Here is a 15,370-nt window from a genome sequence, read left to right on the forward strand (position 1 = left end):
AGAATGGTAGAGGGTTCACAATCTTTCTTTCTCTACTCGCCATGTGGAACAACGTTGTGCCATCACAGGGCACCATTGAAAGAAACAAAAAGCAATCTCTCCCAAGAAGCTGGGAATTGGGCGCAGCTGACTACTCTCAGGTGGAGACAATTGCCTCTAATGAAGTCCACTCCACTCTCCTCGGACTCCAAGTATTCTGCACCTGAAGGCAAATTGCTCTGGTTCCTCTCTATCTTTTTTGCCACATCTTTTAATTGCAAATCTGTTTCTTCTTCCTTTCATTTGCTTCTCTTCTCTTAAGTAAGAAATGAGGGAAATGAGACTAGCATTTTTATTTGTTTGTGTTTCAGTGATCATTAGGAGTTCTCATCATATGGTATCTTTTTTTGAAAATGTTGCCTTCCTAGTTACACACCTGTGAAGTTTTGCTGCAACAGCTCAAAACTTATTTGTCTCGAAAGAAAAACACAGGGAAGCCTTGGATAATAGGAGGGAAAGCAGTGGTATGAGTTTGCAGGAATAGAGCTTGATCGGAATGAAAACAGATTCTAGCCACTGGAGAAAAAGAAAGAAAATGCCGCTTGACCAAAAAAATGCTATTCTTGTAATTCCAAAGGGACTAATTTTTTGGGGGGGAGGGGAGGTGAGTAGGGAGGGTGAAATGTTGTTGGGGAAGGGTCTGGTTCTAGGGATTTGCAAAGCTAATTTGTCTTTTTCTGTTGAGAACTCAAGGATCAAGTTGGGGAAAGACCACACCATAAGATCTCAGCTCACTTTAAGCCACTCTGCCCCTCCTTCTGCTGGCAGCCATACTCAACTACAGATAAGATGTCCCCATTGCCACCGGATGCAGCAAGTGATGCTTGGGGATTTAATTTAGAGATACCCCTGATGAGCGGTAGCGATGAACACCTGCTGGGATTGCCTGTGCACTTACTTGGAGGCTCTCTGCCTCTTGGAGGTTATCGTTCCCCCACCAGCAGCAGAGCTTGCTAAGCCTCCTTTGGAGAGGGCAGGGGGTAGTAGACCCTCAAACTCAGCATCAGCTATGGAGGTTCTGCACACGTACCACTCAGCTTTTGAGAATTAACTGCCCAACTTGTGAACTGAAGCATCTAGGAAGAGGTGTGGACTTCGTAGTAAAGGGTCCTCGTCATGACACAAAGCAATCTCACAGGCAGCAGAACCACCAGGCACAGTGCTGTCTGCATAGAATATATCCTTACTGTGACAGCCTCTCTCCTCTGTCTTCACCCTCCCAATTAAACCAGAAAAAGAACAACTAAGCCCACCTCTTTAGACTTGCAGATGACTGTATCAGGCACTTGACATTGAGAAACAAGCTTGGCCAGGGTTAACACTAGCACTTTTCATTGGCATTACTGTGGTGGAAGTGCGTGCTGCATTAACTTTGTTTAGGAAAGGGAAAGAGTTTCAGAATAACTGCATCACTGACTTCCTCTCATCTAATCTCCTGATAAGCCATATTTGGTTTTCTTCCCACATAGAAAACTCGACACGGAGCTGTTTCCCCTCCCTGGGTCCCACTCCCCATGCCTCCCCACCACTGGCATCCTGAACAAACCTGTCCAGTATACCTCAGCCACCTTCCTACCGTATGTGAAGTTAGAAAATCAATTGTGTATGTGGATATTGTCTTAAGCAAACATCTACTGTGCTGTACCTTTCCAGATGTTGGGGAGTAGCCAGATAGTCCACACAAACATTGCTGAAGCTAGAACAGGTCTCTTGTGAAGGGAAGTCATCTTTACTCCCATGCCCTGCGTTGACTTGGATCTTATTATTTACTTGGTGTTCTTTGTCCCAGATAAAAGAGGATTGACTGTAGCATGTCATGCAGAAACAGGTCCCCACCAGAGGTGCTTCCTAGTGTCTGATGGAACAGAGCAGAGCAGAGTTCTGCAACAATCCTGGGACCAGCCACATTGGGTTTGAAAGGTTCTGATGATCTCCTTGGCCAAAGGAAGGCAGACCCCTTCCTTTCTGGCAAGTCTTGGAGTGAGGAACAGGTAGAGCGAGTCCATTTCAAGAACCATGTTCTCCAAGACCATCTACTCCCCACAGCCTGCACATCTGTTTGACCCCCCAAAGTAACAAATGCAGTACCGGTGGCACACTCAAGTGACATGTTATTCCCAGAGAGTGTCTGTCACCAGCCTGGCCCAGGTGCTGACTGTGGTGACAGATCTCAACTGCACGCGCCCAACCTTTAATTTTGATTTGGGGCCGGCTCATGACAGTCTCTGGAGCTTGGCATCAATAGACTGTTTTCTGGCACACCATTTATGCTCCCAGAACCTGGCTCTTGGCAGCGCACTAGAAAATGCAGATGTCTGTAGATCGCTGGCATGTATCATGTTCATTTCACTCTTACCACTTCTGCCTCTTGCGACAAAACCTAGCTTTATGTATGCCAAGCCAGCATGCATGTGTGCAAGAACGTGTGCATGTGAGTATGTGAATGGACATGTGCCCCAACCATAGATGTCATGTTCATGTGCCAAGGGGGGAGGCGCCTCTTTAGGAGGAAGAAGATCAATTACACATTAAGGGAATGGAACTATGGAACTCTATGAAGCTCACATTTATTATTTTTAAAAATGTGGACCCAAAACAGTTTTCTGACCAAGGCAGGGCAGGTCTGTAAGAAAGTCATTGTTGATACATCTTCCTCATTCTCTCCACAGGCCAGTTTCTGCTTCACAGTCCTGTAGTGTTTTTCGATGCTATTCTTCTGAATCGCAGGCCCCTTGCTGGATGAGCTCTCTTGTCCCAGGAGACAATGCAGAAAAGCCATGTCCACTCTTGTTGGAACACTGGAGCTGCTTTGAACTGGGGGAGTTGGGGAGCTTCTTCCCCCAAGCCACTGAGAAGCAGCCTGCCTCAGAGGAAATCCTGTCACTTACACATTCCCCTTCTACTTGCAATGTTGTGTTCATCAAGTGCTTAGAAATTAAGTCAGTTGCTCAAGGGCCCTCAGCTCAGAAGAGCTTCCTGAAACAAATACTGGAGTTGTCAACACACCCGCCATGTAATTGGACCTCCATCAGCTCTTTACCGGATAGTTTTCAAACAGATCAAACCAGAACTAGGCAGAGGAGCCATCAGCTGAAGTCCTCACTCTCTTTAGTGGGTGGATTGCTGACTGCACATTGCAGATGCCTATGTGTTTTCTCTTAGGTTTTTCCTACCAAGGAATGCCATAGGTTCCTGATATGCTCTTTCGTGAAAGGCCGAGAGAAGAATGAAGGTTGGTACCTTAGTCCTTCAACTGTGAAAGAAAAAACATAGTGCTAACCAAGGCTTTTCAGAGATGATCCACTTCCCAAGATGATGTTTTTAGGAAACACAGACTCTTCTGGAAATAGTGAGGCACTGACCATTCCAGTGCTACGTTGGTCCACCTGTTCACAGCATCTAGTTTGGGTGGATGGGATACTGTGTTGCAAAAAGCCCATGACACAGGGTATTGCTTTTCTGTGTTGTTGTTAGCCTGTGAGATCACTGGCTTTCCCATAAGTTTATAGGCAATTTTGATGATGCCAATGTCTGCTGATAGTAGAGGAGAAATGAAAATAGTGGGATTGACACAATCTGAATAGAGATTAATATGGTAATGGATTGAGAGGACTGGGGGGGGGGAATAGAAAGATTAGATCATTACATTGATAGATTGATCAAGTAAATAGGGAGGAAGACAGGTGGGTAATAACTGAATGGAGAGAGAAATCAGACAATTGAGTAGATGCATAGTCACATGACTACTTTGATAGATGGCCAGATAAGGTCTAAATAAGCAGCCATCTATTGCTCATTCTTTTATGAGTAGGATAATGTTTTTAAAAGAGAAGCACTCTCTTCAAAATACCTCCTCCTTTTTCAGTCACTTGGCTTCTAGAGTTTTAGTTTTATGTTCCATGCATAGCCCCAGACCTCCAGTCTCTGCAGCTGGTGGAAAAAAAAATGAATAGGATGGGGTGACTGGAGAAGATGCAGGATTTGGAAATAGTGAGATAACTTCGCAGAAAGACAAAGTGTGAACCCTAGTGAAAATAGGCAATAATAAAGAGGGAGGGGGATATGTACACTATAATTAGGCAAATGATCTGAAGCTTAAGACACAAATACTAGGACGCTTGGATGTAACCCTTGCTGTGTACTACGTTGAGTCAAGTTGTGTCTTCAGGGTGTTTATCATGAGGCACGTTTTTTGCCCAAATGGAACTTATGGTTTGGTGTGTGGTGGTGGTAGTGGTAGTGGGGGAGGCTGGTGGTTATGATGATGGGGGAGAAGCGGGGGGAACAGAAGGGCCAAGGTAGCAGGAGCACATTCCATTTTGGACACACCCATGAATGATTATTCTACACGTGGTAGAACCCTGCCCACCCCTCCCCCCAACCCCACTCATTCCAGCTGGATAACAAAATCAAATAAGCAAACCAACCCCCAAAAAGCAAACAAACCGAAAAAGAAACCCAAGAAGCAAAAAATCAGGAAGAAAAACAGAAACAAACAAAAAGAAGCCCAAACTGGTTTGCCCTCTGCAGTGTAGATTAAAGTCTGTGATATGGAGAAGCAGGTGTTGCTCAGAGGACCTATGATTTCTTATCAAAACTTGATGAAGAAGTGGGCAAAGAGAGTCCCTGAGAGCCAGAGACAAGCCAGCGCTCTAGAGGCCGAGTTTACACCATCAATGACTGCTCCAGGCCCTGTGTGGGGGAAAGAGATACAGACCCGTTAGCATGTACCCCGAGGACACCACACATCTCTGCTGACAAGCAAATACACAGACATGCTTCTCTGCCAACATTCCCCCTCACGCCCACCCACCCCCATTCTGCACAAATAGGAACTGTCCTTTGAGCATATCTAGAAACTAAATGTGTGAGTCACTGGTCACTTCCGTCTACTCTGAAAGAGTGGGATGTACTTTTTTAAGATTGATTTATTTATTTTGAAAGAGTCACAGACAGAGAGGGAGACACATACCCAGAGAGAGAGAGAGAGAGAGAGAGAGAGATCTTCCATCTGCTGGTTCACTCCCCTAGGTGGGTGCAACGGTCAGTGTTGGGCCAGTTGGAAGCCAGAGGCTTCATCTGGGTCTCCCATGTGGATGGCAGGGGCCCAAACACTTGGACCATCTTCTGGTGCTTTTCCCAAGCCATTAGCAGGGAACTGAATGGGAATTTAGAGCAGCTGGGACATGAGCTGGTGACCATATGGGATGCTGGCATTGCAGGCAGTGGCTTTACCCCACTACATTACAATGCTGCCCCCTGGAGTGTGTTCTTCAATGTGTATTTATTTGTTCATCTATGAGAGAGAGAGAGAGAGAGAGAGAGAGAGAGAGAGAGAGAGAGAGAGGAAGAACCTCCTATCTTCTGATTCACTCTTCATATGCCCTCGACATCCAGAGCTAGGCAAGGTCAAAGGCAGGGGAGTACAAGGATGCAGGCTTTTGGCCTCGTTGTTAAGGTGCTTACATCCCATATCAGGGTACCTGGGTTCAACACCCAGCTCAGACTCCAGACTCCAAATTCCCACTAATGTAGACCCTGGGAGGCAGCAGTAAAGCTCCAAGCAGTTGAAGTCTGGCTTCACATATGGGAGACCTGGAATGAGCTCCTGGCTCCTGGTTTCAGCCCAGTTCAGGTCTAACTGTTGTGAGCATTTGGAACACAAGTAAGGGGATGGGAATGCATTCTCTCTCTCTCTCTCTCTCTCTCTCTCTCTCTCTCTCTCTCTCCCTCTCATCTCCCAACATCCCCTCCCTCCCCCCCTCTGTGTGTCTCTCTACTCGTAAAATAATTATTTAATAAACATGAATTGTGGGTCATCATTCATGTCTGTGAGCCCACAAGTTAGGGCAATAGGATTCAATGAAAAGGCAGAACCCGGTGATCTCTTCAAAAAGAAGTGCCTCTCATTGTGGTTTAACCATGGGAATGGCATCTGTTACAGCAGGGATGAACAGGAGAGAGAGGGTATGGAAGGACAAGAAGAGGCAGGGGAAGAAAGAAAGGGGATGGTGAGATTCTGTTGGCAAGAAGTGTAGGTGCGGGCATGGACCATTGGCACCATCACTGCATGTGACTGAGCTATTGAGGGGGCTTCGTGAAGCTGCTGAGACTGGGGGAGTAGTTGTCCTTGAGAGTTCTATTGGTAGTGGGAGCCCCTCCTTGGTAGCCAAGAAGACTCATCCCACCCAGACCAGAAGTCACCTGATGACTGCCCCTGAAGAACCCTCCCTTTGCCTTTCTGTCTTCTTCCCTCTCTCTGGCCCTTTCCCACAACCCTCATGAATCATTCAGGCACCGTTGACAAATAGGACCATAGAATCAAGCTTGCTATTCCTTATGCTCATCAGCTGTTCTTCAAGAAGACAAACCACATGAAATGGAATTGTCCTAGCCTATCCCAAGGGCCTATGGCAGGTGTGCCAAAGAGTAACTCTGCCTTGTGTGTACCCTTGCATCACCTGCAAGCACTTAGGGTCATAACAAGACCAGTAGTTCCCAGAGTGTGTAACAGGGAAAGCAAAATCAAATGTTGCCAAGGGAGTGAAAGCCATTCTAGAGGCATTTCTGAGATCAGTGATAAAGGGACAAAGAGGCAGAGAGGAAGGCGTGCCATGTCTCTTCTGTCTCAAGCCAAGACTTCAGTGCCTCTCCAAGAAGCTAATTGGCCACTGGCAACAAGCTTGACTCCTTTCAAAATGGAGGTGGGGTGAGGTCTCTGAAAACAGTACCTGAATCATTCTCCTTGCCTATCAGTCTCATGGCATGGACCTGTGCCTGGCCTGGGAAGGGACTCAAGTCAATCTTTGGCTGCTGGGAGCTCAGGTCTCTCATGTCAGCAGGGAACATACAATTGTCCCAACTCCAGTCACTCCAACATGGATGCCTGTTTTTTCTGTGACTTAGAATATTCACCATGTTCTAATAGTCCAAAGAACTAGTGTTTAGTTGGTAGCCTGAAGTCTAGCTCATGCTGCTTTGAGTTCATGTTAGAGAGTGCTCATCTGGGTTCTGACACAATTTTAATGGTCACTAGAAAGGCTCCTTCAGTATGGAAAGTAGCCTGGTTCTGGGGTTCCCAGCAGTCCTGATGCACACCCTAAGGAATCTTGCTGGCCTGTAGAATGGAACTGAGTTGGAAATCACTCAATGTGATTTTCCTTGTTGTCTTCTGCAAAAGATGCATGACTAAAAAGCTTAAGTAAGTTTATGAGGAATTAAATAATAGATATTTTAAAAGGCTCATATGTTTCTTTAAAAATATCTTTCCATATATAGATCACCATGGACACTGGCATTTATTTGGGATTTGTTCTAGGACTAATTGGGGTTTATCAGGGATTAAATGTATGAACCCCCACAGATACCAAAGTCCATGCATGCTCAAGTACCTTCTGTATAATCATGTAGTGCTTGTATTTAACCTGCCACCATCCTCCTGTATCCTTTAAATCATCTCTACATTACCTATAATCTCAAATACAACATTAATGCTGTATAAATAATTGGCACGCTGTGCTGTTTAGGGAATACTAACAAGAAAAAGAGTCTGCACATGTTCAGGAGGAGTGAATTTTTTCCCAAATAGTTTTGATTTATGGTAGTTGAATCCAGGATGTGGAACTATGAGACGCAGAGGGCTGCCTGCATATACACACAAATGTAAACCTCTCTTTAAAAGGATAGACATTTCTCTAAAAGTACCTTTCATCATGTATGTGTTGTGTGTTTGACAAAGATGTATATATTAGATTTGTTAGGTAATTGTATACGTTCACATGTAGTTGTATATATATGTGTGTGTGTGTGTGTGTGTCTAATCTGTTATACGGATGATGATTTAAGAATGAACTGAAACCTCAGCTCCAACAGGACTGAGAACTTGAGTGTAGGAATCACTTTATTTCAAGTTCTATCAGTGGATGCAAGCACTTCTGTGGGTGTTATGTGTATCTAAGCCAAGAGGAGAGAAAACGTATACAAGGAAAGCAAAGCCAAACAGTGAAGGGTGAAGAGACTGGCGTAGGACAGTTGCCATAATATGCTGCCTCTGAGCAGGTGCAGGGTTCACAGCCACACTCAGCTTCTGCTGTGTATTCCAAAGACTGGACACCAGGAAGGTGATGGGGATGATGTGTAAGCATGATTCTAAATGCTTATCATATTTTGAGTCATTTAAAAATCACAACAATCCTATGAGCTATGCACTGTTGTCATTCCTCCTTTATAAGTGGGGAAATCAAGGAAGAGCAGTTAAATTCCTTGCCTATGATCACACACCTGACACACTTGGAGTTAAATTTGACAGGCAGAGTGGACAGTGAGAGAGAGAGACGGAGAGAAAAGTCTTCCTTTTCTGTTGGTTCACTCCCCAATGGCCGCTGCGGCCGGCGCACCGCGCTGATCCAAAGCCAGGAGCCAGGTGCCTCTCCTGGTCTCCCATGGGGTGCAGGCCCCAAGGACTTAGGCCATCCTCCACTGCACTCCCGGGCCACAGCAGAGAGCTGGCCTGGAAGAGGGGCAACCGGGACAGAATCTGGTGCCTCGACTGGGACTAGAACCTGGTATGCCGGCACCGCAGGTGGAGGATTAGCCTATTGAGCCATGGCACCAGCCTAGCCTCAGGGAGTTTCAACGATGCTGAGCACCTGCGTGGTAGCAACACATGACCTGGTGATTTACAGTCGAGGGGCCTTTGTTCAATCGATCTATGAGGAATCACTGGACTATTGTCGTCAAATAGTTAACCTAATCCACTGTGACAGAAATTCAACCTAGCATTGTCTTCTCACACATCCTGGACACATTTGGGATCTGACAGCTGGGCTAAGTAGAGGGACAATGGGGATTTTGGGGGGAGTAGGGAAAGAAAGGCTCACTCTCTAGGTTGGAGGAATACAAGACAAAAGCCATCAGGCATGAGCTGAATCTTTAATTGCAGTCTCCCAGAGCCCTGTTTGATTGGAAAAGAAAGTATCACCATTGGGTCTCTGCCATTGGGTGCCTGTATGCTATACTTGTTTTCCTGACATAGGTAAATCCTTCTTTGTGCTTCAGGAAAAAAGAAATGATGGATTGATGTTCTCAGGTGGTCCTATGGCCTCTTGGGGCTCACATTTGGTCCCTTAGGCTTCATGAGAACGTTGTGAAAGTTGGTTCAGTGGAAGGGATATAGTATAGAAGGAGTGCTTCTTTCTGAGACCCACTGTGGTAGCTGCAAAGCTGAAACGCACATCTTCAGCATCACGGGAAAGGAAAGTGTTCCTGCGCCAGGGTCGTGGATTCTTTAAGAATCCAGTACAAGAGGCCGGCGCTGTGATGTAGCAGGTAAAGCCGCTCTGCCTTCAGTGCCAGCATCCCATATGGGTACCGGATGGAGTCCCGGCTGCTCCACTTCTGATCCAGCTCTCTGCTATGGCCTAGGAGGGCAGTAGAAGATGGCTCAAGTCCTTGGGCACCTGCACCTGCAGCGGCAGACCTGGAAGAAGCTCCTGGCTCCTGGCTTCAGATCGGCCCAGCTCCAGCAGTTACAGCCATCTGGAGAGTGAACCAGTGGATGGAAGACCTCTCTCTCTCTGCCTCTTCTCTCTCTGTGTACCTCTGACTTTCAAGTAAATAAATAAATCTTTAAAAATAAAATCCAGCACAAGAATTTTTTCAGGTATGTGGTTCCCAAAGTGATGCCAGTTTTAATCTCGAAAAACAGGGTCAGGAATTTAAATGGTGTTTTCATTGATCTTTCTTTTGGGGGGAGGAATTTGAAATAGGGAGACAGGTGATTTTTATTTAAAACTTAGAATGCAAGATTTGGAGCAGTGAAGTTGGTTCTTCATCGTGGATTCTTCCCCAGAAAACTAACCTTAAAATGTCCCTGGATAAAGGCCATTGGTTAAAAAAAAAAAAAAAAAAGGTGTGACTGAAAGGGAGACTGAGGAACAGGGTCTCTGGAGGAAAACATGGAGACCTCAAAAAAAGGCTTCCTATGTCCCTGCCTCTTTGGCCTCACTTTGACCTTGGCTGGGAAGCCCTCAATGTCCTTTGGGGTAAAGTCAGTGGCCACTATAAAAGTGCAACCAATCCAGGCAGCTTTGGAATTGGGCAAACTGGGATTTGTATCTTGATTCTGTAGCTTCCCAGCTATGTGATCTTTTTAGACAAGAACTTTGAATTTTCTTACTGAAAATGGGGTAAGAAGACACACCGGGTTTATAGGATTAGTTAAAGGATGAACGGGATATGTGTTAGTGCCTGGTGCAAAAAAGCCGTGTAAATGAGGTAAGTGCTGCTTTGTACTGGGGGTCCTAACCTCACCACACGTGCACACACATGTGCACACAGGCACACCCACTTCCATTTCTTAGTTGAGACCAATGTTGGCTTATTTAGATCTTTTCCAAATATGTTGAACCTGAGGTGAGGTTTCAGTGGGAGAATGAGTGAAAGATGTAGGAAAGTTGAAAGGTCAGTGTTTGCTGCTGAGAGAGGCCATTAGCTGGGAGGGGTCTGGGGGGAGGCAGTGCAGGGCACTAAGCAGGGGGATGGGAAAAGGTCAGAGCCAAGCCCTGTGGTAAGCACCAAGGTCAGAGTGTCCGCACTGTAGAGGAAGCAGACCACAAGCCAGCCTCGGCAAGTGTTTGTTGGGAGTTTGCCACGCGCCAGGCTCTGCGTTCAGAAAGTCGGAGTCTCTACCCTCAAAGCCCTTATCCTCCAGTAAGACCTAGTGCACTCTCTGCCCTCGTCTACATAAATAAATAAGCAAACAGATAAATGTATTTTTTAAGCCTTCACAGATTCTGGGAAGAAAGCCATTTGGAACAAATAACTCCACATCCCTTTCATCTCGGGAACATCCTTCCTGTTGGATGGTCTTAAGAGGACTGAATTTAAGAATCAGAGAGAACTGAGTTTAAATTCTGGCTCTGCTACTCACCAGCAGGAGGACTTTGGACAAGACAGTCGACTTCTCAGAAATAGTTTCTTTCATGTACACAATGGGGAAGGGGCAGTTTTATCTAGCCTTGCAGGTTTGCTCTGAGGATTAGTTAAGATGGTGTGTAACATACCAAATACACCACAAAAAATGAGTAGGTGAGTTAAAAATGGGGCAAAAGTTGCTAATGCCTAAAATAGCATGTTTATGGTAAATAAAGAGACCAAATAATAAACAAATAAAGACCCTTCCGAAATACCAGCTTCTGCCCCAACACCAACTGAAAACAAAACTGGCCGTGGCTAGCAAGTGAGTGATTTGGTCCCTTCCAGAAAAGCCAGAGGTGCCTGCTAACCATGGATAAAACTTCCCTATGCACACCAGCTATTCTGGGGAAAGTATTTAGAGCCAAATTCTTTCTCCTAGCGAATGCCATATTTAAGAAGTCCTTCTCTATTTATGGTTAACAATGACTCAGTTCATCTAGAATGGCTGCTACAAATATCAAGCTTAATTAAATATTTTTCCAAGGATAAATTGACAGTGAGAACATGTAATTATGCCCTTTGCCATTATTCCCCGTCCCTCCTCCTTCACCCCATTCAATGCTAAAAATTAATTGCTTCCTTCACGCCTAAAGTTGAGCATCTTTGAAAATAAACACAGAAACGAGGATGTAAAGGCACAAAACGAAGTGTGAACAGAATTCCTTGGAAACAGATACACAGAAGGAAGTAACTCGGGTTTCACCGTATAGAAAAAGAGACCGACAGGCAGAAGGGTCGAGAGACAGATGTCAGAAATACGAAAACGGCATGAAAGTCGATTGGCGTGTGTTCTCCTGGGCCCAGAAACATCTTGTCTAGACACGAAGCTTCGTAGTGCAAAGAAAAATCCCAAACGTACAAAGCAACAGAGGAAGTCTCCTCTGAGAGGCTACGTCATTTGGTTCTTTAAATATACTAAGAAGTAAACTGGATCGAGGGCTTCAAAGAGAATGCAGCTGTCCCTACCAAACAAGGACCAGGAGCCTCGCGCCTGGCTACCCTGGAACTCAGGGTGCTGGGCGGCACCGAAGGGGAGGCTCATCACTCTCTTGAATGGCAGGTGGTGCAGTCACAGTGCCTGACACAGCACCAAGCTCCCAGGAAACACACACACGTTTCCTGATGAGGTCCTGCCTTGTAAGACAGTTTAAAGCTTAAGAATGAACCATAGGTCACGAGTGAGGAAGGTATTGGAGTATGCCTCTGTTTTTTTTTCCTCCCGTTCTACAATTGTCATGAAAATATGGCACAGTTCTTCAGCCCCAGTAGACTAGACAGCTGTAATTCTACTAAAATGGCAGGCGCTAGGGTGATCACATTAAAAAAAAAAAAAAAAAAAAAAAGAGGAAGGAAAGAAAAGGGAAAAAAAATCCCCCAGGCAAGTCAAACTTGTTGATAGCGCAGCCAGATCAATGAACTATCTGAAGTCTAAGAAGATACTGTTTGGTTCTGAGAGTTGGATGGGTTTTCTAAGTGTGAATATGAACTCTGTGGCCTTCTTAATGAGGAACCAAAAGGATAACGATGTTCTTGGTGATTAAAAGAGGAGCAAGGAAATCTAATTAGAGGATGTATGTGTTACACGTGTTGGTGAAACAGAAACCTATTTTCAGCAGTGCTGGCTGATGAAGGCGCATCATTTTCCTTGAAAGGGAACTTTTCCTCCATTGTCTTTAATTACAGTGGAAGACGCGGCACTGTGTTGTTTTACAAGGAAGATTAATCAGGCTTTGCCGCCCAGCTAAGACCGGCAGATAAAGGGCCAAACGAGGCAGGCATCTTTGTGTTGTTCAGTTTAACACTCTCTGTTTTGTGCTCAACCACACAGACAAAAGCGAAGAAGCTTAATATCAGAAGTTAATTCAAATCTGTGAGCTCATCACAAACCTGAGAGAGACAAGGCGTTAGGCTGCGCAGAGCCAGGAGCACATGTGTCTGTGCTGACATCAGCACACCCCGAGTGCTCCGTGTTAAATTCCAAACGCTTAGGCTAATAGCCAGATGTCAATGATTCAGCGAGGGGCGGGCGGGGTACGAGCAAACGACAAGGAACCTCATCAGGAATGAAATGTGAAATGTCTGCATTTTTTTTCCCTGTATGTTGACATTTTGCAGGTTGGAGAAAATACAAATGATTACACTGCTGTCATCAGCCAAAAGCAATGGTATTTCTCTCTGACTCATTCCCTCCCACCTGGATTTAGGATTTGGAAAATGAAAATCGTGTACGTTATCAGCAGGAAATGGACAAATATGTGCAGCTTTTGATGTGTCTGCAAGAAGAAATCGTGCGACGAACGTCTTCGGAAATAGTGAATTGTGATGTCTCAGGGGGGACCCTGGGGAGGGACAGGTTGAGTTCCAAACTTCAAATCGGAACATAGAGGAAGCCAGTGTGCAAAACTCGGGGACATAGTGATTTCCCTTCCCTTTGGGGACAAGGCTTTAAGCCCTTTTGAACATCTTGGCTTTTCTTTCATGACAGAGTATATAGAGGCTATCAATGATGCCTCCATTGACTGGGAGAGAGATTTCTTAATTCAACAAACATTTACTGAGCAACGAGGATTGCAAGAGCCAGGGCTGTGCCCTGGAAGCACAGAAACAAATACAAACAAGATAGAAGCCTAAGGGTAAGGCACCGTGAGAGCCGGAAGGATGAGGGATTGATTATCTGGTGGGGCTCAGAAACGGTCTATAGATGAGATAAGTAGGGATGTTATCAGCCAGAGAAGAGGGCAAATGCCTGCGTCTATGGCCCCACAACACACTGGAAGAGACGGAACACATGTGGGTTGGAAGGAAACACGGAATTAAGTCAAGCACTGGAAGCTGACTGCTGCCACTTCCTTCTGTCCAGGAAATCCTCTCTGGGGGAACTGAGTCCAGTCTGGCACTTCAATTCTCTCAGCTGCAGGATCCTCTGTGTGAAATGGAAGTCACGGGGCCAGCATTGTGGCGTATCAGGTAAAGCCACTTCCTGAGATGCCAGTATCATGTGGATGCTGGTTCGAGTCCTGGCTGCTCCATTTCCAATCCACTCCCTGTTAATGCACCTGGGAAAGCAGCAGAGGACGGCTCAAGTGCTGGGCCCCTGCACCCACGTGGGAGACCCTGAAGAAGCTCCTGGTTCCTGCTTTGGACTGGCCCAGCTCCAGACATTGAGGGCATCTGGGGTGTGAACCATCCTATGGAAGATATTCTCTCTCTCTCTCTCTCTCTCTCTCTCCCTCCTTCTGTCTGTAAATCCACCTTTCAAATAAAATAAATCTTTAAACAATGGAAATCATCGCACTGTCTAAACCCAGAGTCCTTAGTTATCTAGAGGCGTACACAGCTGAAGCATCCCCCGGCCTCTCGCACGGCTCTGCTCATATTCCACTGATATACTCGGTTGTGCAAAGTCAGAAACTCTGTTCCTGCTTTCACCTCGGTCCTTAGGAAAATGCCTGGCCTAAAGCAGGCGCTAAACAAATGCTCGTTGATTGACTAGATGAGGTGATGGAGAGTGGGAGCAGCTGCTCCGAGACTCAGCTGTGTGACAGAGCCACAGCCTGGAGGACCCGTTCTGCTGGGCGCATGGGAGGCAGCAGCCGGGAAGCTGGAGACGCAGGGCGGGCTGACCTCAGAGAGAGCACAGCCTCGGCGCCATACTTCTCCGGTCGGTAGAAATTTTTGAGCACCAGAGAAGACAAGGTCCAGACTGAGTTTGGGAATGGTCATGTGGACCTGTAAGGAGGGCTAACAGATTGAAGAGGGCTCCAAGAAGAGGAGCTGGTTACTGTTCAGGTGCACAGCTCTGTGCGGGGGAGAGCAGAGGTGGAGCTGTGCAGGAGAGGCTGAGGCCCACTTGCAAGGCTTCTCTGGCTCGCAGGTGTAGTGGGAGAGGAAGAAGAAGGCAAGAGCGCCTGTGGGAATCTGTGCGCCTGGGTGGGTGCAAAGACGAAGGCCTGCAGGAGAGGAAGATGACTGTGAGTTTCCCACGGGACGTTCAAGTGGGGAGAGTGGCTTGTAGCTCTGGGTTCAGGGGTGTAACAGAGAGTCAGATCTGGGTGCTACCAGACTGTGGCTCAGGGACTGTCAACCTTCACTGTGCACGAGATTCCCTGGGAGACCAGTGCTGTCTCTGTTCTCCCAGCCTTCCTTGGAGAGCTTGATTGAGCAAATGGGCCTGGGGCAAGGCTTGGCTTTCTGTGTGTTTAAAGCACCCGGAGTAAGCCTAACACAGGGGAAGAAACGCGAGTACTGTGCTTTAAGGTGCTTGGAGATGTGGAAGACGCCTTCATCGCCCATGATTACGCTGCCCCTGGGCAGACTTAGGGTGCAGGCAGGGAGGAGCTGATACAGACTGAGG

The 15,370-nt window shown here is 46.4% G+C and overlaps 1 protein-coding gene across 3 annotated transcripts in view; it reads right to left on the reverse strand.

The window, feature by feature from the left end:
* Positions 1-4,630: 4,630 nt before the first annotated feature.
* The window catches only part of OPCML (opioid binding protein/cell adhesion molecule like), a 571,617-nt gene continuing 560,877 nt past the window's right edge, over positions 4,631-15,370 (reverse strand). For all 3 annotated transcript variants that reach the window (XM_062198476.1, XM_062198475.1, XM_062198474.1), the window contains one exon: positions 4,631-4,731. In XM_062198476.1, the coding sequence (XP_062054460.1) occupies positions 4,631-4,731 (101 nt within the window). The remainder of the gene's footprint in view (positions 4,732-15,370) is intronic.

This window comes from Lepus europaeus, chromosome 7 (assembly GCF_033115175.1).
Source record: "Lepus europaeus isolate LE1 chromosome 7, mLepTim1.pri, whole genome shotgun sequence".
Taxonomy (NCBI): domain Eukaryota; kingdom Metazoa; phylum Chordata; class Mammalia; order Lagomorpha; family Leporidae; genus Lepus; species Lepus europaeus.